General features: G+C 47.1%; 1 protein-coding gene across 6 annotated transcripts in view; it reads right to left on the reverse strand.

The window, feature by feature from the left end:
- Positions 1-709: 709 nt before the first annotated feature.
- The window catches only part of ARSH (arylsulfatase family member H), a 50,448-nt gene continuing 32,648 nt past the window's right edge, over positions 710-18,509 (reverse strand). For 4 of the 6 annotated variants that reach the window (XM_061136759.1, XM_061136760.1, XM_061136762.1 and 1 more), the window contains 10 exons: positions 17,559-17,597; positions 15,298-15,447; positions 14,459-14,580; positions 13,280-13,405; positions 11,350-11,773; positions 10,578-10,714; positions 8,477-8,611; positions 7,331-7,493; positions 5,847-5,968; positions 710-3,932 (listed from right to left, as the gene is read on the reverse strand). In XM_061136759.1, the coding sequence (XP_060992742.1) occupies positions 3,565-3,932; positions 5,847-5,968; positions 7,331-7,493; positions 8,477-8,611; positions 10,578-10,714; positions 11,350-11,773; positions 13,280-13,405; positions 14,459-14,580; positions 15,298-15,447; positions 17,559-17,581 (1,770 nt within the window). In that variant the 5' untranslated portion in view covers positions 17,582-17,597 and the 3' untranslated portion in view covers positions 710-3,564. Of the gene's footprint in view, positions 5,969-7,330; positions 7,494-8,476; positions 8,612-10,577; positions 10,715-11,349; positions 11,774-13,279; positions 13,406-14,458; positions 14,581-15,297; positions 15,448-17,558; positions 17,598-18,509 lie in introns of all 6 variants that reach the window. The other 2 variants (XR_009691994.1, XM_061136763.1) reach the window with 2 other exon arrangements.

Genomic DNA, 18,509 nt, shown 5'->3' on the forward strand with positions numbered 1-18,509 from the left:
AAGCGGTAAAGAATCTACCTGCAAATGCAGGAGATTCAGGAGACTCGGGTTCAACGCCTGGGTCAGGAATATCCCCTGGAGGAAGAAATGGCAACCCACTCCAGCATTCTTGCTTGGAAAACCCCATGGACAGAGGAGCCTGGCGGGCTATAGTCAATAGGATCTCCAGAGCCAGAAACAACTTGAGCAACTGAGCATGCATGCACAAACTATTTAAGTGTAGCCAGAATGTCATCATTTACACCCTCACTTTGGTAAAACGGTTAGTTTGTTAACCGGATTAGAGTGCTTTCACAAATGGCAAAGGTTTCTATCAGTTTAACATGTGATATACCTCCCACTTAAAATTTTTAAAATTCGTATTGGAGTAGAGTTGGCTTCCTCGGTGGCTCAGGGGTAAAGAAATCACCTGTAATGCGGGAGACCTGGGTTTGATCCCTGAGTTGGGAAGGTCCCCTGGAGAAGGGAAAGGCCACTACCCACTTCAGTACTCTGGCCTGGAGAATTCCGTGGACTGTATAGTCCATGGGGGTCACAAAGAGTTGGACACGACTGAGCAACTTTCACTTAGACTTACTTGATTTACAATGTTATGATACCTTCAGTGAGAGTGAGTGTTAGTCGCTCAGTTGTGTCCAACTCTGGGACTGAAATCCACTGGGCTTCTCTGTCCATGGGATTCTCCAGGCAAGAATACTGGAGTGGGTTGCCAATCCCTTCACCAGGAGATTTTCCCCACTCAGGGACTGAACTCAGGTCTCCCACAATGCAAGCAGATGAACAAACAGGTTCTTCCTGGTGTACACTAAACTGAATATATACATTTCTCTTTTTGATTCTTTTTCATACATATCATTACAAAGAACTGAGTAGAGTTCCCCGTCCTACAGAGTATGTCCTAAGTCACTTCAGTCGAGTCTGACTCATTGTGCCCCATGGCCATTAGTGGCTAGTCTGTTCTGTCCATGGGATTCTCTAGGCAAGAATACTGGAGAGGAGTGTCTTTTCATTCTCCAAGAATTCTTCCTGACCAAGGAACTGACTTGGTCAATTCCTGACTTGGTCTTCCTGACTCATTGGAAAAGACCCAGATGCTGGGAAAGACTGAAGGTGGGAGGAGAAGGGGGCAATACAGGATGAGATGGTTGGATGGCATCACTGACTCCATGGACATGAGTTTGAGTAAATCCCGGGAGTTGGTGATGGACAGGGAGGCCTGGCGTGCTGCAGTCCACGGGGTCGCAAAGAGTCGGACACGACTGAGTGACTGAACTGAACTGAACTGAACTGAAGGAATTGAACAAAGGTCTCCAGCGTTGCAAGCAGATTGATTAACAGTATGGGCCATTAGGGAAGCCCAAAAAGTGTTAGTTGCTAAGACGTGTCAGATTTTAACAAAGAACCCCCTAGTTTCTGCCATATTTCTCTCTGAAAGCCCTACTTTCTCTCAGATTTGACTCAAAACCCCCACCTAACGTGAGATTTCATCTTAGACCCTTTAGTTCTGGTGAGGATTTTACCTCACGACCCTCTAGTGTTGGTGAGATTTGCCTCAGATCCATCTACTTTTTTTGTCCATCAGTTTTTGCCTCGGGAGCCCCTAGTTTCTGTGAGATTTTGTGTCAGGACCGCAAGGATTCTGTCAGATTTTGCCTCAGGACCAGAAGGTTTGTTTATGAAACATGTAACTCAGGATGCCCTAGTTACTGTCAGATTTAGGCTCAGGAACTCACGTTTGTGTCAGGTTTACCTCAGGAGGTACTACTTTTCATCATATTTTTGCTTCAGAAAGACTGTCTTTCTGTAAGATTTTACCTCAGAAGTGTCTTCTTTCTGTCAGATTTTACCTCAGGAGATCCTTCTTTCTGTCAGATTTTGCCTCCAAACCCTCTGGCTTCTCTCAGATTTTTGTCTCAGAATCCCCGAGTTTTGCCCAGATTTTGCCTCAGAAACCTCTCCTTTCTTTCAGATTTTACCTTTTAATTTAAACTTTGTTTAAAAAGCATAATTAAGAAACGAATCACCAGTCCAGGTTCGACGCATGAGACAGGATGCCCGGGGCTGGTGCACTGGGATGACCCCGAGGGATGGGATGGGGAGGGAGGTGGGATGTGTTAGGATGGGGAACACATGGACACCCATGGCGGATTCAAGTCAATGTATGGCAAAACCAATACAATGTTGTAAAGTAAAATAAATAAACTAATTAATTAAAAACTAAAAAAAAAAAAGAATTTAAGGTGAAAGTACTTGGAGAAAATTCTCTGGAGCTGCTACACTGTTAAATAGAAAATTAAACAGTGGAAAAGATCCTATTCAAAATTATGACTATGTAAGAACATACTCCGATTCCTTTTTTTTAACATGGATGAGATTGAATTTCACATTACACTCAATTTATTGCAATGAATATGCTTAGTAACACTGGTAAAACAGTTTTTATCTGTAAATATCTGTATTTATTATATGATACATCATTAAAGGAAATCAGCTGTGAATGTTCACTGGAAGGACTGATGCTGAAGCTGAAGCTCCAAAATACTCTGGCCACCTGATGGGAAGAGTCAAGTCACTGGAAAAGACCCTGATGCTGGGAAAGATTGAGGACAGGAGGAGAAGGAGGCTGTTGAAGATGAGATGGCTAGATAGCATCACGGACTCTTTGGACATGAGTTGGAGCAAGTTCCGGGAGATGGTGAGTGACAGGGAAGCCTGGTGTGCTCGAGTCCATGGGTATGGCCAAGAGTCAGACATGACTCAGTGACTGAACAGCACAATGCCTTAAAGGCAAGGACTTACCTACTCTCCCAGTAGGATGAAGAAAAGCCAAGGGAAACAGACAAGACTTTACTATCTGATGCTATCATATTTGCAGTGTGTTTTGAAAAGAAATATAACTTAAATACTCTTTTGCCGTAACATTTATACAATCTCGTGTGGTTACTTAAATATGACAAAAATCACTTTCCTCATGTGGAAACAGAGCTGAGACTACTTGCCTCTTCTAAGTTTTGTGAAGTGTTTTAAAAACACATATCCACACTATCATGGCGTTACTGTAGCTGTGTGACTTCTCGGCCTATTTTGAGAATTTTCATGGTCTCCGTGATGCAGAACAAGAACAAGAAACTTGCCAAATTCGTGTAAGCTCGGATACAAAAGCAGTGTCTCTGGGTTTAGGATCTGGATGAAGACATTTCTAACAACACTGTGAAAGTTAAAACAGTGACATCGAAAGGGCTGCTTCTAATAATTTTTTGTGGAAGGTATCATCGAGATTCTTGTGGTTCTGCAGAAGGTCCTCTTGATCTGTCTTCTTCCTTGAACAAGGACACAGTCATACCAAAAAAAGTAAAATGAATGCTCCATAGTTTCACGGGTATACGGATCTGCTTTTGTTTCACCATGCTGCTGGATGTGACTTGAGGAAAGATCTAGAATCTGAGGATTTAAAAGGAACATGACAGAGGGCATCGTGTCTGATCCCCAGAGGACTGAATGGGCCAGCTGAGAGCTCCGTGGTAACCGCGTGTTGCTGGTTGGTAAGAAGCAGCCCCTCTCTGCTCACCACGCGGCGGACACGATGTCGTCCGCCCTGTCGCAGCCGCAGAAAGGGAAGGTCCCACAGCAGGGCTGCAGCCACGGCTTCCAGAGGGTGTTGAACGTGGACAGCTGTTGAGGGACCGGCGTGAGCGTCCCACGGTGCCGTCTGACGGCCGCTTCCACCTTCTTCACCACGGAGTCAAACGAGGCTTCGTTGTCGGGGTTGAGAGGCCTCGACTCGGAAGGGTCTCTGGAGATGTCGAAGAGCAGGGGAGGGTCGTGGTAGGTGACATCGCCCGAACACGGACAGACTCCACTCCCGTAGCAGGCGCCCGCCCCCTCAGGGGAGAACTTGGGCGTCACGAAATGCACCTTCCACACGGTTGCACCTGGAAGACAGAGCCCCACTGAGACGCTGTCTTTGTTATTATTTTAGGATTTTTTTTTTTTTTCATTAAAGATCAATAGCTAGTGGCAAGTTGCTATATAGCATAGGGAGCTTAGCTCGGGGCTCTGTGATGACCTAAGGAAGGAGGAAGGCTTAAGAGGGAAGAGACATATGTAAACATATAGCAGAAACTAACATAAAATTACAAAGCAATTACGCTCCAATAAAATTATATATATTTATAGCAAATGCTTTTGCTAATAACTGAAAATCTTCTGCACACAGAATTACATTAGCAGGGTTGTATTTCTTCGACTGCAAGAACGATGCACAATTTCACAGGCAACGTGAAGACTTTTTTTTTTCTATCACCCTGAGAGCCTTGGGAGACAATAGTTATGACCTGAATGGCTGATTTCATCATAGAAATGATCATTCAAACTAACTCAGTTCGACTTGGCATGGGCAAACGCAAAAGTTTCTAAGGCTAAATACCATTTGCAGATCTTAAATTGGCAAAAGTCATTTGGCAAGATCAATCCTTCCTTATTCTTTCTTCTTTCCTTCTCCCGTTCTTTCTCTCTCTTCCTTCCTTTCTTTTTTCCTCCATCTTCTTCCCTCCTCTTTCTCTGTCTTCCCTTCCTCTTTTTCTTCTTTTCTATCATCTATCTATCCAACTCTCTATTCTATCATACATCTATATATCTATTTATCTGTCACCTATCTCCTCTCCTTCCCTCCCTCCCTTCTTTGCTCTCTCTCTCTCTCTCTGTCTTTCATGTCATTGCTTAGCAATTCCATTTCCAGAGGTCGGTTTCAAACAGAAAACATACCCACAACCCAATCTCTGATCAACCAGACTTCTACGGAAGTCCTCTGTTAGGCTCTTGTGGAAAAGCTATGCTTTTCAAATTAAAGTAGACTAAATCCCCTGGCTGAATCCTTCACCTCTTTTGCTATTCTCTCTACTTCTTGGGTGAAGCATAAATGTGATGCCTGGAGGAGCAGCAGCCATTTTGCAGCCATGGGGTCAGAAACATGATGCATGGAAGCTGACATGACAGAAGTGGTTTAATGGGAACAGAAAAAACCACTACAGGTCCCTGATAATGGCCTTGAACACTGTATCAGCCCTCTGCTCCTCATTTCTAGAATCCTTATCAAGAAAAAATGAGTCAAATTCTACTTGTTTAACCCTCGCTGGTTAAATTTGGAAGGCTTTTATTCCTCAGGGGCCGAGGGTGTTTTCTCTTATTCCTTACCACTGAACTAACTCTAACTGATACATCATCTACAAGGAATACATTCCTCTTTGTTTTTATTTTACATGTAAGACTCATCCACACTGATAAAAAGAACAGATCACACCACGAAGGATGGATCATACGTGCAAACATCGATGTCTTTTCAGCAAATCGCCAAATCCAGTCAAAAATCTGGAATGTCTCTGAAAGAGCTTCTTTTTCACAGGTGTGAGGAAGTCGATGCCGTTTGTCCACTTGTGTCTGTTTGTGTGAATTTACCAGAGTAAACGTGTAACTCAGGCAACGACTCAGAAGGTGGCAGTTCGTGACTGATGTCTGGGTTAGACGGAAGACGTCAGATTTTGTGGCTAATTATTATCTCAAGTGTCCTCTGTTACGGGAATTCCTATTCTGTCTCTGCCTGGCCTTCTTTCTCCCGTTGTCAGAATTATGCACAAGAGTTTAGGGACACAGACGCACAGACATCCCTCTAAAATCCTACTGTGATTTCTACCATAAGGAACAGCCGTGTTTAGGTCCCTTTCTGCAGGACGGAGAACCACCGTGACAAGGGGGTACTCACTGCAGGGAGTGTGCCCTCTCCCAGGAGACGAAAGAGACCAGGAGGTGTCCTGGCCGTGTCCCCACGTGTCGGTCCCCCTCATACTCACAGTCCTTCTGATACCACCTGGCCGTGTGCAGGGAGACCCCGCAGTAGTGGAAGAGGAACTCGTGCTCGGAGCGGGAGACCCTGCCTTCCAACAGCGGCATGAGGTTCCGGCCGTCAATCACTCTGGGGAGAGAAGGCGCGACGGCGGAGAGCGGTGAGGGAGGCGTGGTCAGGTCTCCGCGTTTTTACGACAGAAGGGGAGGCGCCAGAGAGAGACAAGCAAGCGGAAGATCAAGAAAAAGAAGCGGAAGCGGAAGCGAAGCGGAAGCGGAAGGCGGAGGACGAAGGGCAGGAAGGGGAGGTGGGAGGAGCGGGGAGGAGCGGGGAGGAGCGGAGAAGGACAAGGAAAAGCCCCTTTGAAAACTCAACATGCATTTTCATTTATTTCATAAATAATAAAGACGAAGAGGAAGAGTAACGCGTCACACATTTTCTAAGACAATGGGAGGGGTGAACAGGAACTAAGGCTCTGGTCACTGGTCAGACACTATTTTCGAGTCCCATCGATTAGACAAGTGAGCTCTTTGCACTCGTAGTCAGAGCTATGGTTTTTTCCAGGAGTCATGTATGGATGTGAGAGTTGGACCGTAAAGAAGGCTGAGTGCCCAAGAATGGATGCTTTTGAACGGTGGTGTTGGAGAAGACTCTCGAGAGTCCCTGGGACTGCAAGGAGATCCAACCAGGCCATCCTAAAGGAAATCCGTCCTGAATATTCATTGGAAGGACTGAGGCTGAAGCTGAAGCTCCAATACTTTGACCACCGATGCGGAGAGCTGACTCATTGGAAAAGACCCTGATGCTGGAGAAGACTGAAGGCGGGAGGAGAAGCGGATGACAGAGGATGAGAAGGTTGGATGGCATCACTGACTCAGCAGACATGAGTTTGAGCAAGCTCCAGGAGATGGTGAAGGACAGGGAAGTCTGGTGAGCTACAGTCCATGCGGTCGCAAAGAGACGGACACAACTGAGCGATGGACAACAACACTCATTTGATTCAACAGAAACTCGGTGTGGAATGAACAGACAGCCCCACTGATGAATCACTGCTATTGTTCAGTCACTGAGTCGTGTCTCTTTGCGACCCCATGGAATGCATCCCGCCAGGTTCCTCTGTTCTCCAGTATCTCCTAGAGTTTGCTCAGATTCATGCCCATTGGGTAGATACTCCTACTTCACTTATTAATTTTTAAAACCCATAGAGAAATGCAGCAACATTCATCACATATAGGTTGACATGTACCTACTTTTACTTGGGAATTCACTTAGCAAATATTTACTTAATGGTCTAGATGCTGCAGGGCTTCCCTGCTGGCTCAGATGGTAAAGAATCTGCCTGCAATGCAGGAGACCTGGGTTCCATCCGTGGGTCGGGAAGACCTCCTGGAGGAGGAAATGGCAACCCACCCCAGTATTCTTGCCTGGAGAATCCCCATGGACACAGGAGCCTGGAGGCTCCCTCGATGAAGGGCAAGCATGCTTTCGTACCTGCCCGGTGGTAGAATGCCTCCTCCAATGTAAGACAGTGTCGGGAAAATGTCCATGAGGCTTGTAGGTTCGTCAATGACCTTCCCCGCCTCCAGGACTGTTGGCCACCGGAAAATTCCAGGCACCCGGATGCCTCCTTCCCATCCGCCCATGCCTCTGCCTCCTGAAACCAAAGATGAAAAACCGAAGGGGGATTCACCCCCACGGACTCATTCTCTGTGTATCTGAAAATCGCCACGGCCATGCCAGTGACACACTGGAATCAAGATCGCCGGGAGAAGATATCAATAACCTCGGATACGCAGATGACACCACCCTTATGGCAGAAAGTGAAGAGGAACTAAAGAGCATCTTGATGAAAGTGAAAGAGGAGAGTGGGAAAGGCTGGCTTAAAACTCGACATTCAGAAAACACTTGGACTCTTTTCCCAAACCCAGTTCAGTTCTGAATCTCAGCATCTCTTCAACATCCAGTCTCCAGACTCCGCAATCTCTTTGCTTCTAAAAGATTTAATCTACGGAGCATTCCTCTATTTTGCGACCCCATGGACGGTAGCCCGCCAGGCTCCTCTGTCCATGGAATTCTCCAGGCAAGAATACAGCAGTGGGTTGCCAGGCCCTTCTCGCAAAGAGTTGGATATGACGTAGCCACTGAACAACAACAAACCAATAAAATATATTCACAGAGAGATACAAAGAACACTGAGGCCAAGTTCTTGCTTTCAAGACTCAAAAACTCCAGCTGCGGACTTCTAGCATCTAGGACAAATGCAGTTCAGTTCAGTTCAGTTGCTCAGTCGTGGCCAACTCTTTGCGACCCCATGAATCACAGCACGCCAGGCCTCCCTGTCCATCACCAGCTCCCTGGAGGAGGGAATGGCAACCCACTCCAGTGTTCCTGCCTGGAGAATCTCATGGACAGAGGAGCCTTGGTGGGCTACCGTTCCTGAGGTCGCAAAGAGAGGAAGGCTCCATAGATTAAATCTCTTAGAAGCGGAGAGATTTTGGTGTATGGGGGACTGGGCATTGCAGAGATGCTGAGACTCAAGGGTCAAAGACGACAGAAGTGACCGAGCTCGCAGGCACAAATCCAGGCGGGTCCCACCCCGGCGCCGCATGGGGCCCACGCCCACCCGGCCCACGTCACCTCTGTAGCGCCCGTTCCAGCCGCCCAGCTGCCCGCTGCGGTCCTGTGCCTCCAGGCGGCCCCCGTTGTCCGAGGTGAAGTAGACCAGCGTGTGGTTGGCCAGGCGCTCCCGGTCCAGGGCCTCCAGGATCTTCCCTGGTGGAGGCGGGAGACGGAATCTGTCACGTTTCAGCGTGGACCGAGGGTCTTCTGGTGCGTGTCTAGTATGGTGCGTGTAAGGCTATGTGGTTTATGGTAACCATATAACATGTTTCCATGTAATGCTATAAATGTTATCCTACTTTCTGTTGTATAATAGGGACTAAATCACCATTGTAGACACTCATATATACATAGAGAAGGAAATGGCAACCCACTCTAGGATTCTTGCCTGGAGCATCCCATGGACAGAGGAGCCTGGCGGGCTACAGTCCATGGGGTCGCAGAGACTCGGACACGACTGAGCAACTAACACACACATATATACATAGGATATATATACTATGTGTAATATAGTAGATCTGTATACTATCATAATATACCATATATATGTAATAGACCATTATACGTGATATACCATATATACCATGTATATATATATAATGTACCATATATATGATATATGTTTGTAATATACCATATATACGTAATATACAATCATATGTAATACACCATATATATCATATTATATATGTAATATACCATATATACCATATATATGATATATATATATATTTGTAATATACCATATATATGATACAGCATATGATATTTATATATAATTATTTATTAAATATTCACAATATATATATGAAACATAATGGATTTATGCTAAATATATATTTAATACCAATATATAAGAAGATGATATGTATTATTATATAATAAGTATAGTGGTGGTGGTTTAGTTGCTAAGTGGTGTCTGACTTGTGCGACCCCAAGGACTGTAACCTGGCAGGCTTCTTGTCCATGGGATTCTCCAGGTAAGAACACTGGAGTGGGTTGCCATTTCCATCTCCAGGCGATCTTCGAACCCAGGTCTCCTGCATTGCAGGCAGATTCTTTACCAACTGAGGTATGAGGGAAGCCCTATAAGAGTATAAAAGGTTTATATGTTATAGCATGTTAAATCACCAATGGTAAGTAATGTATAATGAAGGCTGTAATATATAAAAAGTTAATGTTTATATGTAAATATAAACTCTATTTAAATATATAATATAGATTATATAACTTTATTATACAATAAATATAAGACATTTTATATTTCATAATGCACTAAATTAATTATTCTAATGACTTGTCATATGGAATTCTCCAGGCAGGAATACTGTAGTGGGTTGCCATTTCCTTCTCCAGGGGATCTTCCCGACCCAGGGATCAAGCCTGGGTCTCCAGAATTGCAGGTGAATTCTTTACCATCCGAACCACCAGCAAAGCCCTCAATAAACCATATAGATGGTTTGTAATATATCATTTATGTGCAAATATATTTATATAATTATGCCATATAATTTTGATAATATTCTGAGCATTATATACTATATCTTATATATAGGGCTTCCCTGGTGGCTCAGTGCTAAAGAATCCACCTGCCAATGCAGGAGTCTCAGGTTCCATCCCTGGGTCAAGAAGATCCCCTGGAGAAGGAAATGGCAACCCACTCTAGTATTCTTGCCTGGAGAATTCCATGGACCAAGGAGCCTGGTGGGCTGTGGTCCACGGTGTCACAAACAGTCAGACATGACTTAGCACAAGCAGGAGATATGAGACAAGACAGTATATAATACATAAACACAAACATTATATATTTCTTCTCAGCATCAGGGTCTCTTCCAGTGAGTCAGCTCTACAGCGCAACGTTATTTGTCCCCCGAATGAGTTTTTCGAGAAAGTGGTTCTCTTTAAAAGACCAGAGAACCTGTATTTCATAAATCGTGGCTCTTTCCTTGGAAAATTTCACTGCATCTAGAGCCAGCTTCTCATATAATTCAGCACAACAAATACGCATCCATTTCCCAAAACATGCAGGGGGTTGTACCTTATTTGATGCCGTTCATGGAGACTCGCTTTCCTCTAGTCTGTAAGTAAGATGCTTCAAAACCAGAGAGTGATCACCTACCCACCATCCAATCCATCTCTTCTACGTTGTCACCATACAAGCCGAATTTACTGTGCCCGACGAATTTCTCCTTGGTGATCAGAGGCGTGTGGACATGCAGAAAGGAGATGAAGAGCAGGAATGGTCCACGCTTATACCTAAGGGGGTATACAAATAAGAAACTGTATTGATTAAAATAGAGTAATTATTTTTTTTTAAGGGAGCTAAAGATATTTCTTTCCCTTTTCAGTGTTCAAATTTTGCAGGACATTTAACACTTGGGCTTCCCTGGTGATCCAGTGGTATAAAGAAGCATTAGTCACTTGGCCCTGTCTGACTCTTTGCGACCCCATGGACTGTAGCCCACCAGGCTCGTCTGGGATTCTCCAGGCAAGAATAGTGGAGTGGGTCGCCATGCCCTCCTCCAGGGGATTTTCCCGACCCAGCGACCAAACTTGGGTCTCTTACCTTGGCAGGCAGATTCTTTACCAATTAAGCGCCACCTGGGAAGCCCACCCACATTAACAAGGAAAACCCAGCACAGTGTCAAATAAATCAATACAATGTTTTTTAAAGCATCTATTTAAAAAAAAAAGAAAGTTAACACTCTTACTTATTTTAAGGAGAGAGTTTAGTGTATCACAAATATCACACACACACACACTCAAAGTGCCGATCACCCAACTTCTCTGGGAAAAAAAAATCGCAAGTCTCTGACTCGGGTGGGGGGGGGGTGGTGGTGGGGGGATGAGGGGGTAGGGGGTGGGCCCCGAGCCAGAAAGAGCCGGGGTACCTGTCGATGAAGGCCAGCGCCTCCTTGAGCATGAGCGAGGTGAGCCTCTCCAGCCTGACCGGCTGCTGAAGGATCTCGTGGTTCCGCATGAGCACGCAGTTCCAGCGGCGCGTGAAGCCGTAGCTGGAGAACCAGGACGCGAAGAACAGGAGGGCCAGCAGGGCGAAGGCCAGGATCACCGGCCAGGGGACCGGGAACCAGCGGGCGCAGGTGGGGACGAGCAGGAGCAGGGGGATGACGGCCAGCACCACCGTGGACACCCAGAGGCGGACCCTCAGCCGGCGGTGCAGCTCGGGCGTGTGGAACGCCTGGCAGTCGCTCAGGAGCTCGAACGGCATCCCGTAGAAGTAGTCGAAGCCATGGTTGAGCGGGTGGTAGCAGTGGTCGTCGCGGGATGCACAGCTGAGACCCTGGTGCCACTTCCCTGGGAGGTGGAGGAGACGCGGAGACGTTGCCATGGCAACAGCGGCATCCATCCCTTTCTAGGAGGGGCGTCGCCCTCAGCATAAAGTTCCGGCGGACACGTGGACGCCCAGGGCGGATTCATCCCAACATATGGGAAGAACCCCCGTAATATTGTAATTAAATAATTAAAAGAAATAATTTAATTTAAAAAAAGGAAGTTACGGTGGAGGGAGCATCTTCTTGTGTTCCGTGCCACTGTGGTCTGCTGTGTCCGACTCGTTGCGACCCCCGTGGACTGTAGCCCCGCCAGGCTCCTCTGTCCATGAGGATTCTCCAGGGAAGAATCCTGGAGCGGGTTGCGGTTGCCCCGTCCAGGGGATCTTCCCGAACCGAGGGATCGAGCCCCTAGTCTCCTGCATTGGCAGGAAGATTCTTTACCCCGGAGTCATCAGGGAAGCTTTTACTACCAGGGAGAAGATTCATCATCTAGATTTATTAATCAGCCTGACATCTCATTCATTACTTGGTTACGGCAGACGTGAATTTGAACCCAGATTTGGAGGTGCCCGAGAGTGTTCCTGAAAGATGCTTTAGAAAACTCCATTTACGGGATGCTACCAAGAATTTCACAGGAATGAACTACCTCTTGGTCATTTATGGAGGATGCAAAGTCATTCCTTTTTTTTAAAAGAATATCTCTGATGACTTAACAGTCTTACACTTCACGCTGAGAATCCTAAAAGCAGTGGCTATACCAAGCTAGCAGGCTTCGTTGGGGGCTCAGACGGTAAAGAATCCACCTGCAAGGCAGGACACCTGGGTTTGATCCCTGGGTCGGAAAAATCCCCTGGAAGAGGAAATGGCAACCCGCTCCAGTTCTTGCCTGGAGAATCCCATGGACAGAGGAGCCTGGCGGGCTACAGTCCACGGGGTCGCAAAGAGTCGGACACGACTGAGCAACTCACACACACACACACACACACACACACACACACACACACACACACCCCGAAGCAAGTAGCCTCTCTCCTAATTCTTGGCTCACAGAGTCTCATCTTAGAGGAATCACTCATCAGACCAGAATTCTTCAGGATGAAGTTCCTTGGGGGGAATGCTGTCTCACTCATCACACAGCCCCCATGAGGGTATAGAATGTCAGGCGACCTAAGTCAACAGACCAAGTATTGCCTGAATTTGGATCACCACTCCAGCCTTCCGTTCTCAAGTTCAAGGGGACACCCTTAAACAGTGCTACCCGTGTTATCACAGGAGTAGCACCCTTTCTATAAACTATTCCGTTTCAGGAGCAACGAACGATCAGCATACTTACTTTGCCTTCTTGAGATCCTTGGCACACTTGGTTCTCAATACCAAAGGCCCTTAAAATTGTGTCTTAAATTCCTTTCCCACCGTGTATCATGTCAAAGAGACGTCAACTACCGTGTACTCAGCCAACCTCCCTGAGAGGGATGACCACTGGGAAAGGGAACCCGAACAAGCACGTTTCAACGGTCAAGGCCCATACCTATGAGTCCCGTGTGGTAACCTCGATGCTGCAGCAGCTTGGCGAACGTCGTCTCGTTGGGAGGCAGCCCGCCCGACCCTCCGAGCCAGACCACGTCACGATTCAGGTTGGAGGAGGACGCCATTCCTACGTTCACAGAAGGCGGACAGCAGGTGAGGACCGCAGTCTCATCATGGCGACCCGACGGACTGAGGCCCACCAGGCTCCTCTGCCCCTGGGATTCTCCAGGCAAGAATCCTGGGAGTGGGTGGCCATGCCCTCCTCCAGGGGAATCTTCCCCACCCAGGGATCGAACTCGCATCTCCTGTGTCTCCTACGCTGCCGGGCAGATTCTTTACCCACTGAGCCACCGGGGAAGCCCCCCAATTCCAAACTAATGATGCAAAAAAAAATATTTAAGTTGGGATCATGACCCTCAACTTGCTTAAGTCTACATGTTGAAACTGTGATGGGGGAGGGAGGGGAGGGATGTGAGGCAGGGAAGACTGAGAACTCAGCAAAAGGAATCCATCATTTCCTTTCCATTTTCTCTGCCAGACTTTCTTCTCAACTGGTCCTTCTGATGTTCCTATCTCGTCCCCAGCGACTGGACACATCTCCTCTCCTGAAAACTATGAAAACCCACTTTTCTTTAAAAAAAAAAAAAATCTCTGCTAGCTTTCAGAGACAAGGAGCCTCCTGGGGGTCTTACTACGAGTTTCTGGAAAAGGGCACGTTCAAGGTAGCCTGGGAGTTGCACACCAGGGGATCAAACCATGTCACCATATGCACACAGGTAAGCAGGCTTGGTGGCCCCTGGGCAAGACACACACCTCTTTCACATGTCCAGCTATAGCAACACAACTCCCATGTGAATTTAGATTTTTAACATTTCCAAGTGACCTTTGGAGAGTTTGCATGAGGAGTTGCAGGAGACCTCCCTGGCGGTCCAGTGGCTAAGACTCCATGTTTCCCCCGTGCGGGGGGCAGGGGGAGGGTCACAGGTTCGACCCTTGGTCAGGGAACTGGATCCCACGGGACAGAACAGTTCACATGTCGCAATGAAAAGACCCCGCATGCCGCAGGGAAGATGCAAGATCCCGCTTGCTGCCACTAAGACTTGGAGCAATCAAACGCTAAACAAATAAAGACCATTTTTTTTAAAGAAAGACCTGCAGCTGTCCGTTTCCCGTGCCCCACCTGATCTGACAGGGTAGCGGCCGGTCAGGAAGGCGGCCCTGCTCGGGGTACACATAGAGGCGGCCGCCAAGTGATGGGTGAGCCTCACGCCCTCGCTGGCCAGCCGGTCGATGTTCGGCGTGCTGCAGACAGACGGAGAAGTCGGCAGGTGAGTTTGTGATTCCCTCCCCCCCTCCCCCCGCCCAAAGCGAGCAAGATTCATAAGGCATCCTGTCTGGGAAGTCAACATGACTGTTTCCAGTCCACCTGAAAGACGTCCTTTTTTTACACATCAATCCAGCAATCTACTCCATCCTTGGATAGACACAGATGGGAACCAGAGGGCCAAGCCACGCGTCTCCAGGCAAGATGATGACAGTCCATCACAGAGCATCGTCAGATACAATCAGGTCAAAAGCGAAAGTGCGTTAGCGGCTCAGTCGTGTCTGACTCTCGGGGACCCTGTGGACTGTAGCCCCGCCAGGCTCCCTGTCCGTGGGATTCTCCAGGCAAGAATACTGGAGTGGGTTGCCATGTCTTCCTCCAGGGGCATCTTCCCGACCCAGGGATCGAACCCGGGTCTCCTGCATGGGCAGGTGGGTTCTTTACCACTAGCGCCCACCCGGGAAGCCCCCACACAAAGCTGCCAATGAAGCCAAACGCTCTCCTGATGGCTTGCAGCTTTCCTAAGGCAAAGCCTTCTGCTGTTGTGTTTGAAAACTGCTCCCTAAAAGTCATTCTCCCCCAAGACAAGAGACATGGCTGGCAGGCCACTACCATCCACAGGGAATTTCCCCCTTTATTTTTTTTTTTGCCTTTTCTGTTCCTTTTGTTTATTGATTTATTGACGGTTTCTCTACCTCACTGAGTTGTTACCGTAGCAGCATAAATCTCCCACCCCAAGGTCGTCCGCCATGAACAGGACAATGTTGGGTCTCGAGTTCCTGGTGATGAATGTTCCCTGAAGGCTCCCAAAGAAGCACCACAGGGACGCTGACAGCCAGCAGCGCCTGGAAGGCGTGGAAAAGAAAAAAGGAAAAAACTCAAACAGAAGCAACTGATGGGGAGGGTGGTGGGAGGGGGGTTGAGGATGGGGAACACATGTCCACCCATGGCTGATTCATCTCCATGTATGGCAAAAACCACTACAATATTGTAAAGTAATTAGCCTCCAAACCACCCAGAAACCATCAGTTCCATTTTGCTTTGTAGGCAACTTAAAACAGGAAGTGAGGCTTCCCCAGTGGCTCAGTGGTAGAGAAATCCACCCGTAATGTAGGAGACGCTGGAGATGTGGGTTCGATCCCTGGGTCGGGAAGATCCCCCGGGAGGAGGAAATGCAAACCCACTCCAGCGTTCTGACTGGCTTCCCTGGTGGGTCTCAGATGGTAAAGAATCTGCCTCTAACACAGAAGACCCGGGTTCAGTCCCTATGTCAAAAAGATCCCCCAGAGAAGGGAATGGCAATCCACTGGAATGGAAGAATCCCATGGACAGAGGAGCCCGGGACGGGGTGGGAGTGGGGCTACACTGCATGGGGTCGCGGAGTCGGCACGACTGAGCACCCATGCAAACTAGGAATTCATAGGGCGTTACCTGCTGGCTTACTGGTTAAGATTCCAGGCTTTCCCTGCCATGGCCTGGGTTTAACCGCTGGTTGGGGAACTGAGATCCTGCAAGCTGCAAGTGTGGTCAAAAGCTAAATAAATAGGAAATAATGGTATTTCCACCGAGTCCCTGGAGCTGGCTTGCTCAGAAACCACACAAAAACATTGTACATCATGATTTATGTTAATCAGATCTGTCCCTGTGTGTGCACTCAGTCGGGTCCGACTCTGCGACCCCGTGGACTGTAGCCCACCAGATTCCTCTGTCCATGGGATTCTCCAGGCAAGAACACTGGAGTGGCTTGCCATTTCCTCCTCCAGGGGACCTTTCCCACCCAGGGATCAAACCCGAGTCTCATGGATCTTCTGCACTGGCAGGCAGATTCTTTACCACAAGCGCCACCTGGGAAGCCCTAAGGTCTTACAGCTTACAAATTACTTTTAAATGCGCTGTGACATTAAATTCCTCATAATTTTTCAACTGCTTTAGTGACAGGAGGCCCTTGAAATAAAAAGAGAGGTTAAAAAAAATGCCTAACAATTTAATTTCTTAGCATAAACAAAATGGAAAATCAGAGGTTAAATAGCCAGCTAATCAGGCTTGATTTTCTTTAACGCTCAGCTGTATGTTTTAATACACTTTATAACTTCATTATTTTGCTCTCAGCCACACAGATGGGAAAGCAGAGACTGTACTAACTTCTTGGCTCTGAGCCCAGGAAGAAATGATGAAAAACTGGTCTTTCAGGGTGAACTACATGTGTGCACAGAACGTAATTCTTCCTTTTCCTTCATCAGAAAAATATGTCTGCAAAACAAATCAGGTGGGGGAGCTCAGTTGCCAAAGATAATAAGAAGTGCTAGGAATTCTTTTGACGTTTGAAAAACGAAATCTAACACATCCATACATGCTACTAAATTCTGGACTGTGGAATCACCCATGTGTTCAGCTGCTCAGTCGTGGCCAACTCTTTGCAACCCCACTGACTGCAGCCGATCCAGGCTCCTCTGTCCATGGGATTTCTCAGGCAAGAAGACTGGGGCTGCCCTCAGACAGTAAAGCATCTGCCTGCAATGCGGGAGACCCGGGTTCAATCCCTGGGTGGGGAAGATCCCCTGGAGAAGGAAATGGCAACCCACTCCAGTATTCTGCCCTGGAGAATCCCCATGGACAGAGGAGTCTGGTGGGCTACAGTCCACGGAGTCGCAGAGAGTCGGACACGACTGAGGGACTTCACTTTAATGCTGGAGTGGGTTGCCATTTCCTTCTCCAGGGATCAGGCTCACATCTCTTGCATTAGCAGGTGGATATTTTACTGACTGAGCCACCAGGGAAACCCCTTAGAAAACCCTTCTGTTTGACTCCACCAACCCCTGTAGCACCCACCACGCTCCCCATTGCGCTTATCATGTATAAGCAGACGAAACATCCGCAGGATTGAGGAAGACTCGGACAAAGCACCCTTCTCTCTAGAGACAGAGAATAGCGAAGGTTTATAAGTTTTCCTACTTACCAGCCACAGAACAGCTGTTTCATGGCTTCTTACTGTTACCTAGAAAAGAAACAAATAAGCGATGAACTTCTGCAAAGCAGTTGTTTTTCTTATAACTAGGTGGTTATGGTCCAGAGTGGAAAGGAGCCTTTTTTTTTTTTTTTTTTTTTACAGTGACCCAATGAAAAGACCCTGATGCTGGGAAAGATGGAAGGCGGGAGGAGAAGGGGACGACAGAGGGTGAGATGGTTGGATGGCATCACTGACTAGACGGACATGAGTTTGAGCAAACTCTGGGGGTTGGTGATGGACACGGAGGCCTGGCGTGCTGCAGTCCTTGGCATCTCAGAGAGTCTCACACGACTTGGTGATGGAAAAAAAAAACAACCACTGACTTCTTTATACTGAATTGCACACAGGTGATGTTGGTACAGACAGAACATGGCAACATCATGCACGATCCCTCCATTTGCGGGTCATTCCGATGGCATAGTTCCCACCCTTTACGTAGGTCCGATAACAAAAACCCTTCATTCTGAGGGGACTGAGCAATCAAGATGAAGGACTATAATAAAATGTCTGATGTGCATTTTTAAGGATTGTATTAATTGTCGTCTAGTGTCATGAGACCTTTGAGAACGAAAAGCTATGTTAAATCAGTTCACACTCTCCTGGGTTGTTGGAAGAAGCCGTTGCTTCCCCTTAGATATCTAACCCAGGAATTTTATTTTTCCTGTGACTGATTTTTTTTTTTAAACATTCTAAGCCCTACATCTTTTTTATTTTTCGAATAACTAACGATGAAGTAAAGATATACTTTCATTAGAGAATATTCTATTGTCTATGCAGTTTCCTGAAGAGGGCAGATGAGTTTTTTTTTTTTTTTTTAAGTAGTCTAGCTTCTTTCTGGTTTTCATTTGCAACTCTGAATTATAGGTTTCATGGCAAGGGGGAGGATGTGGGCACAAAGAT

The sequence above is a fragment of the Dama dama genome, chromosome X (genome assembly GCF_033118175.1).
Source record: "Dama dama isolate Ldn47 chromosome X, ASM3311817v1, whole genome shotgun sequence".
Classification (NCBI taxonomy): Eukaryota; Metazoa; Chordata; class Mammalia; order Artiodactyla; family Cervidae; genus Dama; species Dama dama.